This window comes from Mixophyes fleayi, chromosome 3 (assembly GCF_038048845.1).
Source record: "Mixophyes fleayi isolate aMixFle1 chromosome 3, aMixFle1.hap1, whole genome shotgun sequence".
Classification (NCBI taxonomy): Eukaryota; Metazoa; Chordata; class Amphibia; order Anura; family Limnodynastidae; genus Mixophyes; species Mixophyes fleayi.
Genome location: NC_134404.1, coordinates 276134796 through 276161737, shown reverse-complemented (window position 1 = coordinate 276161737; position 26942 = coordinate 276134796). Strand labels below are relative to the sequence as shown.

The following is a 26942-nucleotide window of genomic DNA, read 5'->3' as shown; positions in this document are numbered from 1 at the left end:
CACAACCAGCAAAGGAAGGGGTTCTTTACAGTAAGGGCAGTCAAGATATGGAATTCATTGCCAGGGAAGGTTGTGATGGCAGATTCAATAGATATGTTTAAGAAGGGGTTAGACAAATTTTTAGCGGAAAGGTGTATCCAGGGATACGACCGTTAATTTAAAATAAAGGATAGTAGTGGATATAGGGTAAAAATTGGATTGCAATATTGAGTCTGGGGGGATTTTCAAAATTGAAACAGATTGGCGGCTGCTTACTCTGGATTAATTTCAAATATAAGTGCAGGATCGCAGGAGATCCAAAATAGGTTGAACTTGATGGACTGGTGTCTTTTTTCAACCTCATCAACTATGTTACTATGTTACATAGAAAATGGGGCTAAAGGAACTCGGGAGGGGGGCGGGGGTTGAAGTGGCTACAGAAAACAAAGGGGGGTGAGGAAGCTACAGTACTCAGTGGGAGGGGGGGGTTGAGCAGCTACAGAAAACAAAGGGGGTGTAAAGAGGCTAAAGTAAACTGAGGGGGGAGGGTGAAGAAGCTACAGAAAACTGTGGGGGGGGGGTGAAGAAGCTACAGAACTCTGGGGGCTTTATGAAGCTAAGAAGTCAGGGAGAGGGCTGAAGAAGCTACAGTACTCGGAGTGGGGGGGGAGTGAAGAAGCTACAGAAAACAAAGGAGGGGAAGCCACAGAAAATAATGGGAGGGGAGCTACAGAAAACAAAGGGGGGGGTGAAGAATCCACAGAAAACGGGGGGAAGAGGATACAGAAAATTTTATGAACCAAATAATACACATGTAAAATTATATTTAAACTTTACAGTCTTGGACACACTTTATTGTCTAGCAGTTGTTGAACTGCAATTCCCAGCTTGTTATAGCATGCAGATAGATGATGCAAACTGGGAGAGTGCAAATTCTGGCTTGTATGCTTCCATTGTTACATGTCAAGTATGATAATGCACACAACAAGCATTCTCCTGTAGAAGTTAATTTTCATTTAACTTGTTAAAAGTTGAGAGCATAATGATATTTGAATACATTTTAAATAAAGGACATGAAATAAGTGCTTCAGTTGTGGGTACTAGTCTAGTAGCAGCTAATGTGACATGTACTGATTTGGGGCTGCATGATTTCTGATAAGTTTACTGGAAGGGGAGGGTCTCAATCCTTAAATATGCCTCTGCTACTAGATGGAATAGTAACATTTATGAGGGTTAGTGGTAAAAAATTAAAGTGTCATTGTTTATGCAACAGATTAGACTTGTTATTGCACTCATTGCTGATTGCCAGAAAGGTAGTTTACAATACAACTTGGCTTTGAAAATTGCTGATTAGAAGTGATCAGTGATAATTTTAACCTCGCGGTGTTCAATAATTGGCTCCAAGCCTAATGTTGGGAGCCCTGGCATCTAGCCCGGCCCCAGGCAGGGCCAGATTACGGGCCATATGAGGAGGCTACAGAAAAGAGAGATGGGTGAGAAAGGAGGCTACAGAAAATGGGGACTGATATGGCTGGAGAAATGGAGAAAATCTTTAATTTCTCCCGGCATAAACCCCCTCATAAATTGTGCGATGGCTATTTTACTAAGAAGACTGCTGTTTTCTCCATTTTAATGGCTGCTCCCACTTTAACAAACAGACCCCTGTTTACTTATAGGAACTACAGAATTAAGCAACCATTTATGTTGTTTGGCTTTCGTCTGTTGCTGTCTTTTGGTATAATTAATTTTACATCTGCAGAATACATTAACACATGCAAATAAATATAGAAAGACCTAGATTATATATGTCTTTCAGATTACCTTTATTTATTCTCAAGTGTTACTGTATTCTGTAGATGTAAAATTAATTAATGATACTAATAGACAGCAACAGAGTAGAGCCAACTAGTGGGCAAATACTAAAAAAAAAATTGGTTGCTCAATCATTAAGCTGTGTATTTATTAAAAGCTTGTGGGCAAAAGGTTATGTGAGAAAAAAGCTGGTTGGCAAGGGGGCATGATGGAGGAAAGCAGTTTGGAAACCAGGTAGGCGGGGGTCATTTTAAAGAAAAACTGGTGGGCAGAGGGCCTGTATGAACAAAGCTGGCTAGGGTGCCTAGGACAGGGGTGCATGTGAGAGATAAGCTGGTGGACAGGGGTGTATGTAAGTAGAGCTGGTGTTATACGGGTAGCATGTGCAACAAAAGCAGATGGGCAAGGGGTGGTATATGTGAGAATGGCTAGTGGGCAGATAGACGTGTGAGAAAAGTGGTGGCTGTGGGGCATGTCAGTATGTAACAGGTGTGTGATGTCAAGCTTTTGTTTTGTTTTATTCTGAAATCTAATTTTTGGAGCCTCCCCTCTAGATCTCCTGCGTTTTCTCCTGGGCAGCAGTGAAGTCTGGACGGCATTCTACATCAGACATCAGTACATCTGGATATCAGAGCATCTGGACTGCAGCCTTACCAGCCAGTCAGGAGGAGCTGAGTTATGATTATTTTACAAATGTCAAGTGTGTTAGGGGCTGGGAAGTGAGTATTGGGGGGAGGAGGGGCGGTAGGATGAAACTTTGCCTTTGGCGCCAAGCAACCTTGCATTGGCCCTGCCCACCTCCTCCTCTCTCCCTCACTGCTGGCGGTGTGCACTAAGTGGGATTGCCTGAGGACTCCCACCTGAGGCTACCACAGAGAGTCCACTGGACGGTCTGCCCAGTGACAAAGTCTTATATACATTTTACAGCTTAGTACAGAGCCTAATGCTTGTCTTGTCAGTTTACTAACATGAGGTTACAATCTTTTAGTGTGGTTTTTCTGCACTTGAAATATGAACCTAATATGTATGCACCTAATAGGTATTTCCATTCACCATTTTTCCTTAGCAGTGTAAAAATGGTTATTACTATTAAAAAATAACCCTTAATAAGGGTACAGAAATAAAGAACGCTAACTTGCCATTTTACAAACAGAAATAAATATTTATATGTAAAAAAACATGTGACATTTTAAAACCTTTTGCAGGGACACTTTACTGGTGAGACCTTGCAACAGTTGCATTACTATTACCTTTTTGTTCTGTATATTTTCTAGTAGAGGATGAGCATTAGCTAGTAAGACCCAGTGTTATGTTGAGAATGTGAAAATACCCGGAAGTACATTTAAAATGTTTACTGCATTGTTTTGGGTTTTTCTTGCAAGTTTTGGCTTTCAGACAATTTTTAGAACCTTTACTGACTGTTATATATCCTCTTTTCTTACAAACGAGGCCCATGATTTTCATTGTCACAGGCTGGGGGCACTATTGTGTTGTATAATATGATTTGGGGGCATTACTGTGTGGCATAATAGGAACTGAGGCCATTACTGTGTGGTATAATACAATTTGAGAGCACTACTGTGTGGCATAATATGATTTGTGGGCACTACTGTGTGGCATAATACAATTTGGGGGCACTTATGTGGCATCTCACCTCTTTGTCTGTTTTACCCAGTTTGTTTATTAGTTTACTATGTTTGTCCCCAATTGTAAAGCGGTACGGAATATGTTGGCGCTATATAAATAAATGATGATGATAATACGATTTGGGTGCTGTACTGTGTGGCATAATACGATTTGGGGGCACTATTCTGTGGCACAATACGATTTAGGAGTACTACTGTGTGGAATAATATGATTTGGGAGACACTACTGTGTGGCATAATACGATTTGGGGGACACTACTGTGTGGCATAATACTATTTGAGACCATTACTGTGCGTCATGAACAGGAGGTAACGCATTGAGAAGTAGAAGTGCCATTTTTTTATTTTTATTTAGATTTTGTATGTTCTATAAATAGATCAAGAGGACAGGGGAATAGGCTTGAATTAGAGAACCAGGGATGGAATTATGAAAAGGCGAGGGAGGTTGTTTTGGAGAGAACAAATAATGGAGAAAAGATGACCAGTAAAGAGCTACAAAGCAGTTATAAAGCCCATCATCGTGCAAGTTAAAACTGAAGTCATCTATTGTTCACACCATAAAAATTAGGAAATGTATCATGATATATTCAGCCATCCTATTGCTTGTGGCCACAGATCATAATGATCTGTTCCTCCCCTGCTGACCTCATCACACATGAGGCATGTACCACAGGACATGTGATTTGCCCCACGTGTGCAAGCAGCATGAGAAGAAGACCGAAGACACTGCAACTCCGAAATGAAAGAAGGTAAGTGTGGAGAGAGCAGGGGGGTGGATTTCAATGTAGTTTAGGTGGGGGCATGGGCTGTTAAATAAATAGTGTGCAGGATATATTAAGTTATTGGTGGGTTGATGGTGGTGCTATGGGATAATTTGCAGCGGAGTCTGTTTGTTCAGTGAGCATACTTAATATTTAGTGTTTGGGCTTTTTAAGGAGGATAATAGGTTTATTTATTACATGCAAATGCCAATTATTTAATATCTGGGCTGCTTTGGGGAGTATGTGTATTTCTTAAATGTAAATACTATTAATGTTTTGGGGAAGGGATATGTTTATTTAGTAAATGTGAATACTATTAATTTAATGTCAGGGCTGTTTGCCTAATTATTAAACATGGGAGCTTTTGATTTAATATTGAGACTGGTTGGGGAAGGGGGCTAGAGTGCCATCGTTGCTAGGCTTTCCATATTTAATGTACCTATCCCTTTTTCCGAAACAGGACCTCAACATTCCAGGGTCCAGACAGCAAGTGACACCACTCTGGTGGGCCCCTATCTTTGCAGTCCCCTGGTGGGCCCTACATGCCCCAGTCCGACACTGGGTACTCATATTGTGATTCATGGTGCGTCCCTTTTTGGGAACAAGGTCCTCTTGTCAGGCTAATTTTTCAAGCCACTCGGCCACACCTCACTATTTACCTCTTAATTATGTTCTGTAGATGATCAGTACTAAACAATGGAGTCCTCTCTAATTATGCACAATGTTTGCAATTACATAGGTATGGTTTTCTAGATAAGGTTTTATTCCCCCATAATTTGTAGCCACATGTCTAATAGATGTTAAAACACCTCTCAAATGTATCCTTAACTTACTCCACATGAATCCTGCCACTTCCCTCCTCATAACCTTGTTTAGCAGAGTTCCTCACGGTGACTACAGGTGGAAGTCTAATCATGGAGGTTTATATGACATTATAAATGAGCAGCAGAAATAATTGACTTTTTTCCAGCCATATATCCCTTTGAAACTAACTATGTCTATGTACTATACCTATTTTGAGAATTGCAATAAATGTATACTGACACACTACATACATAAGCCTTATAGAGTAAACAAAAGTACATTTATATACACATAAATTGGTATTTATTCTGAGCTGGAAAAAAAAAATAGTTGCAGAAACAAACAAGATTTAAGATTTAAATACTTTGTTTACATTGTCCCAGAATGCTTGTCTTTCTCCGGACATGGTCTATTTTAGCTACTTTGTCACTTTGAATCAGAGTAATATAAAATGTGTCTCTTCATACATCGTACTGCCTATAAATACGTGACTGCTACCCTATAAAGCATTTATGGCCAGTGTGTATATTCACTACAGAGTTGACATTCTGCTTTATATATCCCCAAACAGCAGTTAATATCTAAAACAACACATATAGTTGTTGGATAATGGCAAAAGAACTCGGGGGGAAGAATTTTAAGACTAAAAATGAATGTGTTTAATACTACCAAGACCAGAAAAAGAAATCAGCGATCTAAAGGAAGATAAAACATTCAAATTAATTAGATTTTTTTTTACAATGATACATGAGAAACAAAACATAAGCTAATAATAAGTAGATTGCTTATTATAGTACACCGAGTACAGTGCTTCAACTGAGAAATGAACAAACTCTCTCCGCTAGGAGATAATCTAGGCAGGTTTCTAATTGGACAGTAGATCAAATCTAGTACAAAGTACGATTTAAACACTGCTGTTTGATTAGCTGGACATTATCCAGAATTTGTGGTCCAAGAAATGCTTAGTTTGAACATTATTGGTTTGTAATGCCATAGAAACATCCTAAAATATTGTGCACTAATAGCACTGCTAGGGATGATATTTTATATTATGGATGCCTCCAAGGATTCTGTATTAATGTGTATTAAGGAATGGAAACATGCAGGGAATAATTGTGTCTAGAATAGGTCATGCTGACATGATTTATTGTATGTTCATAGAAGAAGATAGTAAGCTAGAACAAACCAATTGGATTTTCAGGAGGGTCATGTAGGTTTGTAAACCCAGCAACAGGTTACAAAGACAACATAACTGTGTTTTCACCCCCCCATCAAAGTTTCTGTTCCTGTGTTTTTGAAACTCTGCATCACTTTGCTTTTTAAAAGAGCTAAGGCAATCTTCGTCACTCATTTCACTTTCATTAAAATTAAAAGTGTATAGCAGAACGGAGGCATGAACAAGGGCTAATGAGAGTGAAGATGTGAAGGTGGAGAGGGCTGTCATGCCTGTGCCTGTGGTCATCCTTGTCTCTTCTACTCGATTATCCTTAAGCGCCCATCCAAGGATGACTCATTTTCTTCAGCCTTTACCACGGGAATACGTCAAGATTAAAACCATACTACATTTTTCTTCCATGTTTTCTTTTTCAGTTTTTCTGCGCCCCTTCCCCTCTCCCCAAAAAAGGCTTACTCTCTAGGCTGCAGCCTATCACATAATCAAGCCCTGGTAGTGGTCATAAGAGAAAAAGGAAGAGTGGGAGGCATAAGTGACAAAGAGGTGGAGAATGGTATATGTGACATCGGGAGGATTAGTGGGGCCATATGTCACAAAAAGTGGTTTGGTTGGGGGAGATGTGACAGGAGGTGTGTAAGAGAAAGGTGCGTGAGTAGGTGTGTGATATGTACTTGAGACTTGTTTGTAGAGTAGGGGCCCATGAAGTATGCACAGTGCAGGGCCCTAAATTGTCTTGATCCATCACTGAACAAATACAAGAAGTTCAACCCTAACAAACAAAAGTTGCGTATATCAGTTTACCTATAAAACATTTGTGTTCTTTATGGGTTTTGTTGGATCTTCATTTAATGATCAGTTAAGAAAAAAACAACATAAATATGGTTTCTATGTAATAAAATATACACTTGAACTATGTATATTTTTCCCTTATTTTTTCCAAAATGACCCCCTTTCTGGTCCTCATATAAGCTCTGCAGAATATGTTGTGACAATGTTAGGACACATAGCTAAACCGCATAATACTACATGTCTGCAGAGAACTACAGTTCCGTAGTCTATTTGTCTTTACAAAATAAAAACTAAACTTCGGCTTTTTCTATTATGTTCTTTTTCCCTAAGTTTTAATTCATATTAAATGATATAATATAATTATTGATGCTTGCACACAGCAAATTTAAGTACATTAATGTATACAAAGTAACAAGGACCAGACACTCTGACTTAAAGCAGGATCTCTAGCAAGTCTCTTGGCATCATTATTTTACACCTAGCCAATCAAAAAATCCTACAGCAATGAGGCGTAATGTTTTACTAAATAACAGATGACTATAGCTCTAAAAATGGAAAGCATGTTTTTTCCTCCCAAAATATTTTATATACAGGGCATGGAACTTGGAAATCAAGCGAGTTACTAGAAGCTCAAAGATGATGTGGTTCTCTTGACAACTACCTCAATCTCTACGCGTAGTCAATTAAATGAAAGAAAGTCACTTGACAAAGACAATATCTACTATATCGATTCCAACATGCTGCATTTTCTCCATGTGAACTACACAGTGACATGTATTGTTCTGTGTGTGCCTGGGAAGTCTATTACATTCAGTTTTCATATCTGAAATGCATTCTTCAATTTCCTACACTCTGAAAATCAGACATATTCAACTACTTTAGAGAACTGTATGCAGTGATGACAGCTTTCTAAATAGAAACCTCTCTTTTTCCATAAAGAACTGCTGCTTGGCGTACGAGACTATCGATTAAACCAGGCCTGTCCAACCTGCGGCCCTCCAGATGTTGTGAAACTACAAGCCCCAGCATGCTTTGCCAGTAGACAACCTGTTGATAGCTGGAAGGGCATGCTGGGACTTGTAGTTTCACAACATCTGGAGGGCCGCAGGTTGGACAGGCCTGGATTAAACAGTCCATGCCATGACGGGTCCGAGCTGTTTTGGCGGCTTGAGGGGACCTACGTAATATTAGGCAGGTGGTTTTAATGTTGTGGCAATTTGTGCTACAGTATTTCTTCTATGCGATTGGACCAGATGATCAAGTCTTGGCTCCTCACACGTATCAATGAGATTTGGGCACACATGACCACTTTTGGTAGGTACTAACCAATGCATACAGGGAACACACCACAAGACCTGCTGTTTTGGAGATGCTCTGACCCAGTCGTCTAGTCATCAGTATTTGACCATTCTCAAAGTCGCTCAGATCCTTACACTTGCCCATTTTTCTTGCTTCCAACACATCAACTTCAAGAACTGGGTGGTCATTTGCTGTCTAACACATCCCACCCCTTTTACAGGTGCCACTGTACAAGACAATCAATGTTATTCACTAGACTTGTGTGTGGTTTTAATGTTGTGGCTGATTGGTGTATTTGTAACTAAAATAATTTTAAAAGAAATCAAAAACTTTATTCCTGCATAATCTAACACAGATTGGTAACTCATTTGCTAATGTAATAATAATAATAATAATAATAATAATAATTATGCAAAAGTCCTAGGCTGCTGTTATCACTTATGAAAGACAATTTGCCTTTATGATTTTGTGTAGGAGAACAACTGCAATAACTGATTGTTTCAATTACTAAAGCACTGAAGAGTATTTTATTTAAAACTGCTGTACACTTTACACATTCCACGTATATGACTTGATTAAGGCTATTTCAATAATAAATAAAAACAAGATGGGCTATGATAATATACAATACAGACAAACAGGTAGAGCCTCATTTTTAGTTAGAGCCCATTCAGCGAAAATCATCAAATCTGCATTTGGACAAACCCTGTTGTGATGCAAGTGGTATAAAAATAATTTTTTTGTAAGCAGGAGAAAATACTGACTGCTTTTGAAAAGTAGGCCACAGATACAGGCCAGCTTTATTTTTACACTGTGATTTAGAGTTGAGCTAAGATACGCCCCACACTGACTCAACTCTAAATCTGGCAGCTCATTTTATAAAAGTCTCCTTGCTTTGCAATATGGTATTCCTAATTCGAAAATAATTTATCACTTTCTCAGCATATTATATACAGCTAGCTAATAAATACATGATATATGTATATAATATATATACACACACTATATATATATATGTATATATCTACTATATAAATGCCTAGTGGCGTGTGTGTAAAAAAAAAAAAAAACAAGCTGCAGCGCCACCTGCTGGGCAGAGTTATACACTGACCTATATATTTCTTGAAGGAGAAGTGACAGTTGGGAGTAGTTGGTGGTTGCCGGGGGTGACAGTGGGGAGTTTTTAACACCTTAAGTAGCTTGATGAAGGATGTGGCGATGAAGATGAAGGATGAGGTGATGGAGAAAAATGATGAGGTTGTGACATGTGGACAAAACCACGTTAAAAAAGGGTGCTTGCGTCAGGGAAGCAACGCTCTCCCCTGAGGAGGCCTGGGCTAGGCCCAAATGCATGACAAGAACCTTTTTAACACCTTAAGTAGCTTGATTTGATTAGAATGCATGAGTATCATGCATGGGTTAACTTGTATATATATATATATACCGTATTTCCCCATGTATAAGACGCACCTTTTCCCCCCAAATTTTGGGTCTAAAAAAAGAGTGCGTCTTATACACTGCCAGCGCTACTTACCTGAATGAAGAAGATGATCCCTGGTGTGAGGGGATGAGAGAGGAGTCCCCGCTGAACAGATCTGCGCTTGCAGGAACTTCAGGCGCCTCCCACAGTCTCTGATGTCTCTGAGCTGTCAGTCACGTGACCGGCAGCTCCGCTGACCACCGATAATTGAGCCCAGATGACCCCTGTTGTGAGGGTATGAGAGAGGAGTCCCCGCTGAACAGATCTGCCAGTTTCAGGTAAAAAGACCATCAGGTCATTCAGGCGCCTCCCAGTCTCCGCTGACTGTCGATAATTTAGCCCAGCATGTAGTATGGTATGTACAGCGCTGTGCATCAGCACTGCCTTCCTGTAACTGAATGTGGGACTTTATTGTAAATTCTGCTCCTCTAGACCTGATGTGAGATCTCTCACTAAAATCACAACCAGACAAGCCTTCTGCTTCAGTAACTTATTACAATACATCTTTATTTAAATTTTGGGCCCCAAAATTGAGGTGCGTCTTATACATGGGTGCGTCCTATAAATGGGGAAATACGGTATATATATATATATTTATTCACGACAAGTCTTCCGGACATTGGAAATTGAGGATAGTTTTACCCACAGCTGAAACTGACTTACTGGGGTCTGGCGTCCAGGCAATAAAATGGGTTCCCTGAAAAACAAGCACTTACTGCTGTCCCTTTGACTTCTGCGTGCTGCCGCAGGCAACGTGTTGTCGAAAGAAAATATGCTATCTGTTGACAGGAGAGATTACAGTCCAGCAATGTCTGCCGCAATATCCTCGCCACTGCCATCCTAGTCTGAGCTCGTAGCACTTGTTTCACTTAAGATTTTGCACCGGAAACTGAACTATCAATTTTAGCAATTTTCTGTGGAATGGTCTTTTGATTGTAGCCTATTGAATAATAGGTTTTTGAACAGTAGAACTTAAACCCACTGATGTCAACCAATGACAAAACACTCTGGGCAAAAATCGAAATCCAAAGATTACTCCAAATAAAGCATTTATGTGTTCCAATTATGGTTGGGGGCCTTTTCTTAACTGTCCTTTTGCCCACATAGAAAAAAAAAAAAGGGATACAATCTTAAAGTAGTGATTTAAAGGCATAATATTCTAGTATAACACAGGGAACAATTTATCAAAGGGCGAGAAGACCTATTGACATCAAAAGTTGGTGTTTTCCTGGCAGTAGGTCTTTTTATGCTTTGCCTTATATACAAAGGGTTACCACCAGCAATAACCCCTCTGACTCCCCCGTGCAGAATATATTCATCAAGTACTAGTACTGCTATGATGCCTGTTCTGTTATTCCATCTCCGGAGAGACCACTGAAAAAAATTCTTATAATTTTTTTTCCATAGATCTATTTGAAATTAATTCAACCAATATCATTTTCTGGGAGAGATGGGCAGTAGATATAACCGATATAATATGTCTACCACTATATCTTTATAGAAATAAGCTTTATTTTCCGTTTCTTTTTAATATAAGCTTTTATTTATTGTAATGGCCATCAAACTAGAAGCCCAAATTGCCAGGCCCCTGCATTCTCATAGCAGATTGGGGATCTCCAGAATGATAAGTAATGCTTATCACTGTGGATAGCTTTCCCTGTGACATTATAATAATAATAATAAATTGTAATATAAAAGTGTAATAAAAAAAAAGCTTTAGAAATAGGTCCATTATAATGTACTATTTCTGTCAACCAAATACATATAGTACCTTGCAAAATTTATAAATAAGGCTCCAGTAACGACAGGGTACAAATATAGGCAAAACACACCATACTTTAAAGCGGGTGACGCAGAGTTGCCCAATCATGCACGCACAAATATGTATCAGCACACTTACATTTCCACGTCTACATTTTAAGTTACAAGCATCTTAAGAGATGTGCAACCTTAAATCAAGTGTATAGGTGCGCCCAGAGCATATAGTCAAAACCATCACCATCAACTCAAAAAACTGTACAAGTCTTGTGTAGGTGCTTAAAGTACTGACACAAGCACCTTTGCTGTTCTATGGGAGCCACATATTTACAAAGTACAAATGCCCTTGCGACTGGAAGTCCAATGTCAGCTTGAACCTATTTCTGTCAAGTAGTTGCTAAATATACCTGTGGATGTATATATTTGATGAATATAAACTATATAAATATACAGAAATCATTACCTAGCAGTAATACACAATGACCTTATGTCAAATACACAATGACCTTATGTCAAATATTCCATGGCCTGAAATACGCAAAACAAAATAAAAAAATAAATTAGGTTTAACAAACAAAGCTGCAGACAAAAGCTGTTGGAAAATATTTTGATTGAAATAAAAAATGTCTGTACCGAGCGCTATCTTATGAGCGGACTAATAATAATGCTCATGACGCATTTTTGTCAGCACAGATAACGCGCTGTTAATTAAAAATGTTTGACTAAAGCTCATTGAGGAGGACTATATGCTTACACAAAATTAATTTTCAACAACATGTCTAATAATAAAATATCCCTCCATCTTCCCACATAAAACAAGATGCATAGACCTCAGGCATTGGTGTTTAAGTTATGTACCATCAGGGAATTCACTCTAAAGACATAAAACAGCTTTATTGGAGAAGCGACATATAAAAACGTGGAACTGGTGTTTCAAGTTGTGTCTGGAAATGTTAAACACAAAGTATGAAAAGGAAAATCACTAAAACAATATATAAGAAAGCTACAGGGTGCCCACACAGCCACCACATTCCGATAAGAATTGAATTTGTAACTAGAGGTGCAGGGAATATTTTATTTTAATATATGCTATCATTGTAGTATAAATGTGTATACATATACACACACATTTTATTTATATATATATATATACACATACACACTGTGGTCATTTTACTGAAATACTGAGTAGGACCCACACCCCCCAATTTGCCACCAGAACAGCCTAAATTCTTTGTGGTATGGATCCAACAAGGTGCTGGAAACATTTGTTAGATATTATGTTCCATATTAACATGATAGCATTACGCAGTTGCTTAAAATTTGCCAGCTTCACGTTCATACTTCGACTTTCCCATTTCACTACATACCACAGGTGCTCTATTGGTTTAAGGTTAGTAATTGTGGAGGCCATTAGAGCACACGGAAATCATTGTCATGTTCTTGGCACTAGCTTGAGATGACATGTGCTTTGTGACATGGTGCTTTAACTTTCTTGAAGTAGTCATTAGAAGATGGGTAGACTGTGAACATAGACTGATGCACACGGTCAGCAACAATACTCAGGTAGGCTGTGGCATTTAAATAATTCTTAATTGGTATTTAGAGGCCTAATGTGTGCCAAGAAATCATTCTCCACACCTTTACACCACCACCACCACCACCATTGACACAAGGCAGGCTAGATCCATGGATTCATGTTCTTAACACCAAATTTCGATTCTACCATCTACATATCCCAGCAGAAATCAAGATTCAATAAAGAAGACAACATTTTTTAATTCTTCAACTAACCAGTTTTGGAGAGCCTATGCCCACTGTAGCCTCAGTTTCTTGTTCTTAGCTGACTGGAGTAGAACCCTGTGTGTTCTTCTGCTTCTGTAGCCCATTGACTTCAAGATTCAATGTGCTGTGCCTTCTAAGATGCTCTCCTACATACCACTGTTGTAACTTATGCTTATTTGATTTACTGTTTACTTCCTATCATTGTGAACCAGTCTGGCCTCTCTCATTAACAAGGCAATTTCACCCATAGAACTGATGATCACCCGGTTGTTTTTTGTTTTGCGCACAAGTCTCTGTAAACTCTAGAGATTGTGGTGAATGAAAATCCAATGAGATCAGCATTTTCTCAGACACTCAAACCACTGTCTGGCATGAACAATCATTGCATGGTGAAAGTCACTTAGATCCCATTTCAGTGTCTGAGCAACAACTAAATCTCATGACCATGTATGCATGCTTTAATGCATTGAATCGCTGCCACATGATTGGCTGCTTACTTTCATTAGCCAGCAGGTGTACAGGTGTAACTAAGAAGGTGGACAGTGAGTGCATACTAAAGGTAAACCACAATATTGCAGAGGGGGGGGGGGTGGGGCTCAGTGTCTCAAGAGGTTCACTGTAAGTCACATCAAATTTCAAACACCTACCTCTTTAGAACCACCCTTTTATTTAATAAAATATTTATTTCTCCTGAAATTCTGCTGTGTTTATACTTATTTATGTCTTATATGAATCATAAGAGTGTCGCAACGTTGGGATTGTTTTCATCACATGTAACACTTTTGTGTATTTGAATCTTTTCTTATGCTAGGCACAGTTCTACTTCGGCTTCTTGGCCGTAGAAGAACTGGTAGGTGCAAAACAAACCCATTAAAAGTATAGGGTGAAATCCTAAATCTACCTGTCCTGAGCTCAAACTGTAGTGTTTTTCTTGTGTGGAAATGGCTGGGCGCCCTTCTGAAAAACAATTAATGCCCCTAAATATGTGGGCACTCAATCCTTTTTCTAATCTTAATAATCTTGCTCTGTAAAATTAAATCTTGTTTCGCAAATTTCAGCGCATATCCTAACTCAGCAAAGTTTACCTTTCGATTCACTTAACAACTCCATTCAGATTATATAAAATTTTATCCCTCCTCAAATGTCACTATTTTGTCATTCTTTTTTGTCCTGGATAACCCATGCACTTCTATGCAATTCAAGGTGAACTTGTGCAAAGATGTGATGTTGCCATATAAGGTTTTGCACTACACCATGGTAGTTTTGCCTACCCCAAATGACCTCTTGCATATATGCAATATGCAAAATATAAAATAAAAACCCAACAGAGTTTACACCGGGTGCTTTATTACAGATTAGAGTTATTCCCCACTCATGTCTCTTTCATTCAATTTGATGATTTATAAACCGATGAACTTAGAAAGAACAAATAATCAGATATTAATAAAAGTAATAACTTGACTGTTCTGTACTTTTGCTTGGCGTTTGCATTTATTGTTTGCAGAATAGTGTACCACATAATGAGATTTGTAATGCCCATGACAAAAAGAGCAGAGCAGGTTTAATCAAACTTTAGTTCGTTCTCGGAATGAAACTTCACTAGCCTTCTTTAAATTGATGTTGTTTTCTCTTGCAGATCCTATAATTCTGCAAAAGTAAGACCTATAATTTGAATCCCAACAAACACTTTGTTAGAAAATCGATGTTAGCAGTACTTTACTAGATGCTGGGAGATTGCTCCAAATTAAAATAGCTGCGACCTTCACTAAGGGTAACAATGAAAATAACTAACAGACATTAAGGAAATTTGTACGATACTGTTGCATGTCAGTGCCTATTTAAAAACAAATTTGAGGAATATATAAATCTGAATATATGAAATGTTTTCCATATAGAGGTTAAACGCATCATGTATCATCACCAGAAGCACAAAAGGTTACTTAAAGCTGCACTACCACCTACTACAGTTTACTAACATTCTCCTTACCCTCGTAGGAGAGCCCTGGGGGCTGATCCATTCAGCTGTTTTTCCCAGGAAAAAAAAATCAACTTTTACTGCAGTCAATAAATCAATACTGTTGCTGACATATCACTTACAATGTTGCCACCAAGTGCTTCTTCTAGCAGAGTTGATCTTTAGCTAAGAATATTGACAACACATAAATATAGCTCAGCTAAAGACATTTCGTTTGTGAATTCACTTACTGTATGACAGCACAGTACTATTCTTTCTTGTACCTGTCTTTTTTTGAGCGTCTCACACTTGAACTGTTCACTGCGGGCCTCACTGTACTCCTATACAGTCACACAATACAGTTGATCAGCAATAAGAATTTTGGAAAGGAGGGTACTAATTACATTAACCATTTTACATTTCCTGATGGATGGGAAGGACTAATTCTAACATCACATTCAGGAACATGGAACGGTTGAGGACCAGTAAGTCAAAGTCAATAAACATCAAGGGGGGGTATTTATGTCTAAGTGGCACAGTTCCATGGAGAACTATTTTTTTTTTTTTTTTGTGATGTCACGTAACAGCTATTATGTAAAACCAGCAGCATCTATGCTACAACATCAGTTTTTGTTGGGGTATTAATGTTAGCTAGTGGCTTTTTATTAATTGTTGAAGCTGGTGGGGTCTATTAATGTAATGTGGAAACAGTTGGGTTATTGTTCTATTGTAGGGCCTGTTAATGCAATATGGGATCTCTATTAAATGTGGGGGCTATTAATGTTAAGTTTTATCGAGAAAGAGGGACCATTTATTAAATGTGGGCATTATAAATATTATAAATATAATCAGGGTTGGTTAGAGGGGAATAGGTCTATTTATTAATTTTGGTTACATGTACATGCCATTAAATGAATGTCAGGGCTATTTGGGAGGAATCAGGCCTATTTAATAAACACAAATGTTATTAACTTAATGTAAGGGATCTTTGTTGGGGGGGTATAATTATTAAATGTGGTTGCTATTGTTGTAGTGATGTCATTTGTTGTGGAGAAAAAGGCCTAGAGTGTTCACTTGCTGCTTGGATTTTTAGGAGGTAAATAGTCCCTATCCCTTTTCCAAACAGGGCCCCAACATTCCAAGATCTGGCCAAGCAACAACTGAGCTTAAGACACCAGCAGTAGCAAAAAGTCTAAAATAGAAGAACAAGTAGGCGACAGCAGTACAGTTTTCCAACTGTTCGATATTGATGGCTCAGTCCCAATTCTGGTATAGCACAATTCACAATGCTTTGCTCCTGAAGGGGGAGCCATATATACCTAAACAAACTACGCTACATCATGGGGGAGGAACTTGTAGTCAGATTAAGCAGACCAGAATTATACAAACAATTACCTTCCTGATGTTGTGCAACTACAAGCCTCAGCATGCCTGGGTGGAGGCAAGTCATGGGTGTTATGAATTTTTTGTGCTGTGAGTGACATTGGGTCTATGGATTTGATGAGGGTGGTGAGGGACTGAGTTCTACGAGTTCAATCCCATAGATTGTAAGATAGCGAGCAGGGTCCTCTTACCTCTCTGTCTGTATGTATTACCCAGTGTTGTTTTATTAATGTTTATTCCCAATTGTAAAGTGCTATGGAATTTGCTGGCGCTATATAAATAAATGTTGATGATGACAATAATGGACCATAAATGTGCTTACTGCTAGTTTTATATATATATATATATATATATATATATATATATATATATATATATATATATATATATATATATGTAAATGTGTCATAATTTTGAACATGAGGTGGAGACAAGAAATAATGTTGTGGGCAAGTATAAGGTAAGGACTATAAAAACAGAGGTCTTGTGGAAAGGTGCCTAGAAATGAAAGGGAAAGGCATTTTGGTATGGATGGATTGGGGGGTATACCACAAATACGTATCTTGCCTACAGCACCTTGGGTGTTAATCTGGCGCATTACATTAAATCCATATGTGGTGTGCTTATACTGTCCTGAAGCAACATGTAATCCTTTTGTTTGCATACTATCATTACTCTATTACTTGGGAAACAGGGTTGTACATTAATTACACAAACTGTCTATACCATTGATTAGGCCCCTTAAGCAAGTTCAAGAATATCCATCTTTCTGATGCTTGATGGAGTGAATGGATTCTTTGTATTAGCAAGAGGATACTGGAGGTTTGAAAATGGTTGAATACTGTGGTGTAACACTTGACTTTTGCTGCCAGGCTTCTACAAATCACAGAGAAAGTTTATATTGACAATCTGTAATCACTTGTCTGTTCTTGTCTAGCTCATTTTGTTTTATCTATCTATCATTGATTTTTAATTTGTGCCAATATGTACTATGTGACTGTAGAAATTCAACATTCTGCTGTCATAAGTATCCTTAAACAGACAGGCAGCACACAATGTGTAATTCTAAATTTACTATGTTATAATTATTCAATTGGGGGAATATTTAAATGAGACAATGGGTTGGATAAGGCAACATTCTGGGGACGTTTCCTATTTTACAGAGGGAAGTATTTTTCACTCAACAAAAAGACCTTGATTTTATGGGTACTCAGTAGGTCACGATAGTCAGGAGTCATCCTATACTTTCCATAGGACGCTCTCTCCACCTTCCAGCTCATTTCCAGGTGGGTTTTAAAAGTGGAGATGTTGTCTATAGCAACCAATCAGATTCTAGCTATCATTTTGTAGAATGTACTAACTAAAGGATAGCTAGAATCGGATTGGTTTTTCAAACCCGCCGGGAAACTCTCAGGTTGATACATTTACCCCCATGTCTTATTCACATACATATAATCTGACACATTTTGTATCTTTCAGTGATTATAAAGTGGTGGTACGTTGGACTTTGATGTCACGTTACTGCTGTTTAAACTCAGCACATTTTACACAATATCACCAAAAGTTGCAGATTGCTTTTACAGGGGTGCACCCAAGACCTTGACACGACCGTGCACCTCAGAATGTGCTAGCAGGACATAAAGAAGCATTGCAGTACCATAGATTTTATGGTTTGTAATTAATCCTTAATGCACTAAAAGAGGCACCAAAATATAGTACTCGCTAACATATTATATTGACGAGGGCTATACACTATTGAATACTACTGAGCTAAACTATACTCATGTAATAACAGGAGTGTTCATACTTGACAAATTATATCCTCTCTTTTCCATTCCTCTGCAGCAGACTGTCATTTTAAGGGGATAGTACTTCTCTAACTAAACAAGCTGTGAGTCACTCACACCTTGGCAGACTTGCTTTGCAGAAATATTGATTAATTCAAACACAGGGACAGGGACAATGATGTATCAGCTTTTTGACCTGTATCAGATGCCATCAAAAGATATGGGAGCAACTTCAGCTGTCTGTAATGGATATAATCTGCCGACCGGTCATAGGGGGCATGGGGCAAACGCAGGATTTATAGAGGGGGGTTTCCACACCACGCCGCCAGTAGGCATGATCAGCATGCATGGGAACGTGGCTATAATTTTAGACAGTGCTTGACTGCTCTCCAACTCTTTCTATCCCCATAATATACATGGGCAATGCTGTGTACACTACTGTTAGGTGCACACAGCTCTCCCTTTTCAAGCAGAGCCGTGTGAAGCGGGAGCAGGGTCCAGCCACCTCAATTATACAGTGCCCCAGGCTTGGAGGGGGGTTTCCAGGCACTAGAACCCCCCCCCCCCCTCGGTTTGCCTATGGGGGGGTGGCTGGAGGAGGAGTCGCGGTGGAGCAAAGGCAAACACATGGTAAGGATATTACTCATTACCATGTGGCCTGTTAAGTCGCTCCCTTTATGTGCCAAAATCCTCTATCACTTCTGGGTTGGCAGAGGTCAGCTTTGCTCCATTTTAACAGATCTGCATTTTATGCAGTACATGACCTATATAAATATAACATATGGCTCTGCTCCATAAAATGAGCACTATGGCTCTATGTATCTTAGTACAAAGAACCAATGTATTTTACCTCTATAGTTCATAAATTAACATTTTAATTTTGGGGTTTATTGGTCCTTTACACTAGCTATCTATATTTTTCTCTGTGGCTGTTCTCTGCATCATAGCTATCACAATAGCAGACTAAACATCAAACAATACTTTCAGGTCTACACACTGTACTAATGAAAACAGACAGAGCTTTCAAAATACAACTACAAACCATGTCCATAATGATGGTGTGTGGCGCAGGTTTTCATTCGTTTATAATGATAACCGCTTGACCCTGTTTATTTGTTGGAATACATATATTGGCATGTAATGAGAGTAATAGGAAAAACATAATATAATACAAAAAGATACACAAAACTTTGTTTCCCTTACCTTGCAGAAGTCGTATTGCTGTTGTACTGTGGGAACATCTCCTCCCACAGGCATCTGTTTCTTCAACTCCTCATCTCTAACATCTAACCAACAGATGAGCTCTTCCAGAGATTTTAGCAAGTGATTCCATTTATCGGCACTCACCTCCAAGTGCGTCCTACAGTGAAGCAAATTAAAAAGGTCAAGAGGTGTATAATTTCTTGCAGTGCGATTGATTATAACTTCCAACCTATGTTATGTGTCTAAAAAGAAAACTCACTTGAAAATGTCAAAATCATTACTGCAATCTGTTCAAGGACAACGGCCTTAAAAATGTTTCTTCAAAGAATTCTGAGTGTTGCCATTTTTGAGCAGCAATGGCAATTTATACAACACCCACACATTTATGATCATCCTGTAAACGACTAAAACTTAAGTGGGAGATCAAATCACCTTACTAGCATATGTAGATTACATAGTACATTTACCACATTCCTCCAAACTTGGGAGCAGTGACATTGAGTAGATTAGCACTGTTCTGTTTCCAAAGTGCAGTTTTACTGATTGACTGTATCCTTGTCAACTAAATGAAAGCCCACCACCTGCAGTTGGCTTTGTTTGTTTGCTCAATAAGACCAGCTACTGCCACTGTCTCTACATAACATGTCATATCTGTCACTGTTTTCATTGCCATTGCCTAATGTCCTCAGATACTGCTGGATCAATGATGCAAATGTTAAAGAAAATACACAACTTTCATACTGAAGACATTTTAATTAACATTTTAAACATAAGACATACTTTGAAGACATTTCATCTTTGTCATTCTACACCAAAACCAGGGCCACATGTATTGAATGAACACAGTGCATGTTTCTTGGCCAAATGCCATTAAAATCGAGGACATTCAGGAGAGTCTACATCGGATTTCTGAATGGGTTCAATGCAGTCAAGAAAGAGCATGGAAGGTCTGCCAGAGGACATTTGAATTGAGACCCCTGATTTATACAATATGTGTGTCTATTACTGTAAATTAAATGGGAACGGTGATTAAGTGTTAGTTGAATCCTTTTTTACCACTTTTTTATGTATTCCTGCATGAACAAAGAAATAAAGACGAATAAAGGAATAAAAATGAATAAAGGACACATAATACTGCAAAGATCCAGGTCAACTTTACTAAGCTCAGCTTTTTCACACATTTAAAACTGTTCTCAGCATTTTTCCTTTGAGATTGAAGGGTGCCAAAACATGAGGACTGTGAGGTTTTAAAAGCTTTGCACTTAATGTATAAAATAAATATACATTGATCTATTAAAATGTGCATAAGCTACTTGAAAAAAACATTTTCAATGCTTTTCAGTCTAGAAACACGCGTTTCAATTTTTATTGTGCAGCCTATTGAACCATTCCAATAATGAGACCTGTTAAAACACTGCCTTTCAAATCCACTGAGGCTAAAGAGTGGAGTATATGTCAAGTATATATTTATCAGTATTTAATTTGAATCGGGCAAGCAGTATAAGGACACATGACTTCCTATCCTGGACCATTACAGGCATCAGGGGACCGACTGAGAGAGCAATCACGCATTTGCATTTTAACTTATCTTACTTAACTTCAATCAAAACTAATACCAGAAACACAAATTTCAATATCAGCAGTAATATTAGGTCTCTAGCCCGATATCACAGCTTGTGTGGCCCCAAAACGACCACCATGCCTGATTATAAACCTATTGGTCTATTGGATCATTATAATGCACATTGGTAACTCCAGTCTGAAGTTAGCAGTTACTACGTGTGTGTGTGGTCATACCCCTATCCCACCAATTGGCCCCAATTTTGTCTGAAGTGATCCAGTCAATCAGCCCAAACACCAAACTGGACATTGGTCTGGTAGGTAGTCCAGAGGCAGGATCAGCCTGTGTGTCGATGCCTTACATTTTTTAACTGGCCACAACTTTTGGTAAAATTGGCTGACCATTTCAATGTGTATGTGGCCCCATGATAAAAATGTCAAACCAGTTGTATCAGACAGGATGGCCTGATTATCTGTATCAGACAGCATGGCCTGATTATCTGTATCAGACAGCATGTATATAACATCACTGGCTGACACAAATATAAAGGATGCAAATAGTGAGTCAGTTATACAACTAGTTTTCCATATGTCCAACCTCCTCTGTATCTCATTTATACAAAATAAATATATTTATCACATTAGTATGAAATAAGTACATGGAAATAAATCAGCATGTTTGGGATTATTTCTTTTTAATGCTGAAATCAATGATGTGCACAAGGAATGGAATGACTGAAGTTCTAGGCTAGGATCTCAGTGGATTTTGCACAAATCCGTGTCTGTGTATAGTTTGGCTAGTGTTATATTTTTGAGAAAATTGAACGTTTTATGCTTTTCAGTACAATGTTTACCAGTACCGTGCGAGGTTGTAACAGACCTGTATAGAAGTTATAAATATCAGGTTAAGATTAGGTCATAAGAACTGTGAAATCTGATTCAGATTAACTGTGTAAAAAAAAAAACCTAGTGAACATTATAGGACTAATCAAAGACTTAAGATTATTTACACAATAAGAGAACTTCTTACCTGATATTTGCTGACTTGGACTTTAAATCATTCCAGCGGTGATTCATATCATCAAGTCTATGCTGAAGTAATGCTGCTTCCTCTGAGGTCCCCAAAGCCTTTACCATCTTTTGCCTGTTCCCATCAATGCTCTTGAAGATGTCATTATGGGCATCTATCTCTGCTTGAATATCCTAAAACACAACCAATAGAGAATGAGGTTAATACTCCTACAATATAAACCAAATGGAAAATTATCACAGCCTTGAAGCACCACCTTATTTGTAACAGATAATTACCTATATAACAAATGGACTGGTGAAAAGATGTTCAATACTCTAATAGAATAAGAAGAATTAAATTTCAAACTAAAATAACCCCTAGATCTATGCATTGCCTTTCCTTTGTAATTGTTTGCAAAATGTAATATCCAAAAATAATATCTGAACATTTTTAGGAGCAGTACATTAGGGTTTACGTGCATGTTCTAATGTTTGTCAAGCAAAAACAGAAATGTGCTTTGGTCAGGGCTTCATTCAACTCAACAGAGTCCACCTCAATGCCCATGCTCTCTTGCATATAGAGGTGCATAACACATATCTGCACAGCACTTCTGGGGTTAAGTATATATATATATATATATATATATATATATATATATATATATATATATATATATATATATATATTACTTGTTTGAATTGAGATGTTGCTAGATTTGCTACATAGACATATTAAACAGCCAATAATCAGGTGTGTCCTTGGTAATTTGTTTCAACTTAATTACAAATAACCATCAGTTTAAAAATGTTTACTAATGTTTTTAAAAAAAATAACTCCCTAGGAGTTCAATAAAAACCTCTTTGTTCAGAGTCTACAGCGCCCCTTACAATACTCTACTGTATATAGTGCTCTGGTGCAATACACATCACACAACAAAACAGCAAACTGGGCAGACTTCTGCATGCAGATTCGTCCCAGTACAAGAGATTATATACACTATGTTCACTTTTCAAAAAGTATATAATGCAACCTAAAATAAAATAGCTTTACAAATCTCATTAAATGAGTAGACTCCAGAATAGTTATCTTTATCTTGAAAATGTGAATAAGAAAAACTAACATTGAACATTTGACTGAGTAAGGATGCTGATATGATATATTTTCAGTAGATATATAGTTGCAATTTCAATGTTCTGGGCATAAAAAAAGAGGTAATCTTATCTCCTCTTGTATTTCTTTCTTTTTTGTGTCAGCTGAAAAAACAGTACAGGCTTGGAAATATTCCCAACATTTTTAAATGCACAAAGTAACACCAGATATCTATATAAAAGAAACTAATCGTTAATTTCTAAGAAATCTACATGTTGTCACTGTGTGTTCTCAAATGATTTCTGTTGTTTAATATCAAATGTATTTATTGTGCAATTAAAGCTTAACTTAGAAACCCATTTTGAAAGCAACAAGTGACGCATGCTATTAAGTCAAACCTGGAAAATACATATGCTATTGTGACTGACTCTTACAAAGGATGTGTGTTGTTTTAAATGTATTATATTTGTCCCCCACAGTCAGAATGCTCTGCAGTAACTGCTCACTGACAGAGCCCTGTTTGATGAACCTTCAGTTGGGAACCAGGATGGTGGAACACACCACAACATCACTCTTCCTCAGATCTCCGTGGTAAAGTCCTTCTGGTGGAAAGCTCCGTGAAGGAACCTTTCTATTGAAACCTAAATGACATAGTCCTGTTAGTGAAAACCTGTGTGATGGAGCCCTGCTGGTGGAAAGCTCCATGATGTTCCTCCGAACATCGCAGCTGCGCATTTTATCTGGTACCTCAACATCGCAGATTTATCTTCGCACCCCTATGGGGGGATCCCCCTGCCCATTAGTGGTTCTGACTGACAAGTGAATAAAGCTATTTGCATCAATCAGTTTAAACCACATGATGGTGGGCATATGTCGCATCAACAGGTAGGGTGTATGCAGAAGACTATATACAATTGACTCACTTGAATATCAAAACTCTTCACAAAAAAAGTTCTAGTTAGGTAAACTCTGCTAGTGGTTTCCATCCAGAACAGACAAAGAAAAGTAGTTGGTCAATATTAGTAAGCAGGTACATTGATAATAATATATGTTCGAGGAACAAATGTTCCAAAACACATTAGAATATCTGCGAGAACCCTAAAAAACCACAACTGTTTACTAACAATATACTGTATGTCAGCATATAGTCACACAGTGCTGTGAGTCTACTATTTATCATAAACATTATACCAGTACATGATGTAACTGTGCACAATCTTATCAGGACTGACAGAACAGTGCACAGGGCTGCAAAGCTGAACAATGCTTTAGTCCTTAAAAATATAACATATATAAATCAGTGTTCATTTCCCAAGGGTTTTACAATGAAGGAATTAAACTTGGCAGTGCTGTTTAAAGGGAGGCTAGGACACCAAGAATCACAATAGCTAAAACTGAAAGGAAATTGGAATATATATATCCTCCTGAGGAAGTCTGTTATAGATGAAACACGTTGAGGTGTTGTGGTGAGCTGATATCCAGGTTACACAGGCTGTGTATATTATTGAGTGACTGTGCCTTGTACCATGCTTGGGATCAGCTGATATTCTGCTTGCTGTTTTGCTGACACTATTTCTGGATTTACTGATCTGCTGCTTTTATTTCAACCAAATGTGACTGCAATATCTGCATCTTTTTATGATAATAAATTATTGCTGGTTCATACTTCACTATATGGATTATTATTTCTCTATGCATATCGCCTGTGAAATCTATGAGGGGATTTGTGCTGGAGCCTGCTGCTGATATTCAGTTACCCATTTGTTCTTTTCTCTGGTACGTGTAATACCAATTAGTGTGTCACAAACACGGATTTTGTGTGCTTTAGCCACTGGTGTTTTTATTATGGTGATCAGTGAATTGCGACACTGGGTGCATAAGTAGTCTTTTTTGGCATACTACACTATTATCGATTTCCATATTTTGTATTTTTCTACATGCTGAGAGATCCAGACAGAAGATCCTGTGTACCTATCTGATAACTGTATGTTATGAGCTTTGATCAAGCCTTCATCTGGTACGCATAATATTCTATCAAATTGGCTACGTTATCTTATCTTACTACACTATGAGGTGCCCTACTCTTCTTTTGTTATATATATATCTATAATATAAATGTCTAGTGGCGCGTGTTAGTCTGTCTGTGTGTGTGTAAAATATAAAACCAAGCTGCAGCGCCACCTGCTGGGCGGAGTTATACACTGACCTACTAAATTCTTAGTGTGTGTGGAAAAAAAAATTCAGAAAGGGCTGAAATTTGGTATACTAAGATGTTTCTAATTTGTTAATTTCATTTAATTGTTAAAAGTGTTTATAAAGATTTTAAATATATATATATATATATATATATATATATATATATATATATATATTTCTTGAAGGAGAAGTGACAGTTGGGAGTGGTTGGTGGTTGCCGGGGGTGACAGTGGGGAGTGGTTGGTGGTTGCCGGGGGTGACAGTGGGGAGTGGTTGGTGGTTGAGGCCTGGGCTATGGCCCAAATGCATGACAAGAACCTTTTTAACACCTTAAGTAGCTTGATTTGACTAGAATGCATGAGTATCATGCACGGGTTAACTTGTGTGTATATATATATATATATATATATATATATATATATATATATAGCATAGTGTATTCATTAGCTGTATTGCAGATACTGCAATTCACAAAAAAGTGAAGGACATGTCTTCTTTTAGGAAGTAGGTTTGCACACATTTAGGTATTACTATGTTCTCCTGACATAGAAGAGGAGCAGGGTCCCTGCACTGTAAATAAAAAGTTGAAGGCCCAGTGTAAGAAACCGGAGGTAGATCTACAGCAGAAATGTCAGGGGTATCTGGGTAAGGTACTAGTACTAGTATTCAGCACCCCTACCTCCCAAAAAAAAAGTTGGTTTATTTTAAAACATTGAGCATACAACATCTTAAATAAGAAGGGTAATATTTGAATATATTGAATAAGTGCATTATTCAGTTTGCAGATTTGTTCTTTTAGCCACAAATCAATATTTATTCTGCAACTTATTTTACAGTCTGCAACACTTGACTTAAAATATCTCTACTCATACTGTTTTATAAATGTTGCCAATTGCACATGAGCAGCACGTTGAGGCACTCACGGTAAAGGTGGTGTCAGACTAGCACTCAGTAAGCTAGCGATTTTCCAGCTAGAAAAGTGCTATTGTTCATAGTACTTGAGTTTCTCTGTGCTGGCACACTGAAGAGAATAGGTAATGATCCTCTCGTCACACAGGAGCGATTAAACAGTTTAGACTCTGCAGACAACATAAGCTGAAGCACAGTGTTGTTTTATATATAAAAAGTCTAAATGTCCATGACATAAAACCGAAAGTTAAAAAGAGTTAAGAGTCAACTAAGAAGCATATTTTTAAAAATGTCATTAGACGTGAATAACTTATCTGTAATATTGATGTAGTAAAATCAGATCATTTGAAAAACAAAATGTAACTTTTCTGTCTCTTATGACAAGGCTGTGTACATATCTGTGCAGTATGACAGTTGACTTGCCAAAACTCCCACTTCTACCTTCCTATTGGTTGCTAGCTGTCTCTCATTCCAGGTACATATCCGGTGTGTTACTGCTTCCCTATGTGACTGTACATTGACTCTATCACTCACTCATAATTGCCCCCTCCCACCTCGTTAT

At 38.0% G+C, this 26942-nt stretch overlaps 1 protein-coding gene across 7 annotated transcripts in view; it reads right to left on the bottom strand.

Annotated features, from left to right (window-relative positions):
• The window catches only part of UTRN (utrophin), a 541342-nt gene that overhangs the window by 184597 nt on the left and 329803 nt on the right, over positions 1 to 26942 (bottom strand). For all 7 annotated transcript variants that reach the window (XM_075203650.1, XM_075203649.1, XM_075203651.1 and 4 more), the window contains 2 exons: positions 22205 to 22377; positions 19615 to 19771 (listed from right to left, as the gene is read on the bottom strand). In XM_075203650.1, coding sequence (XP_075059751.1) covers positions 19615 to 19771; positions 22205 to 22377 — 330 coding nt within the window. The remainder of the gene's footprint in view (positions 1 to 19614; positions 19772 to 22204; positions 22378 to 26942) is intronic.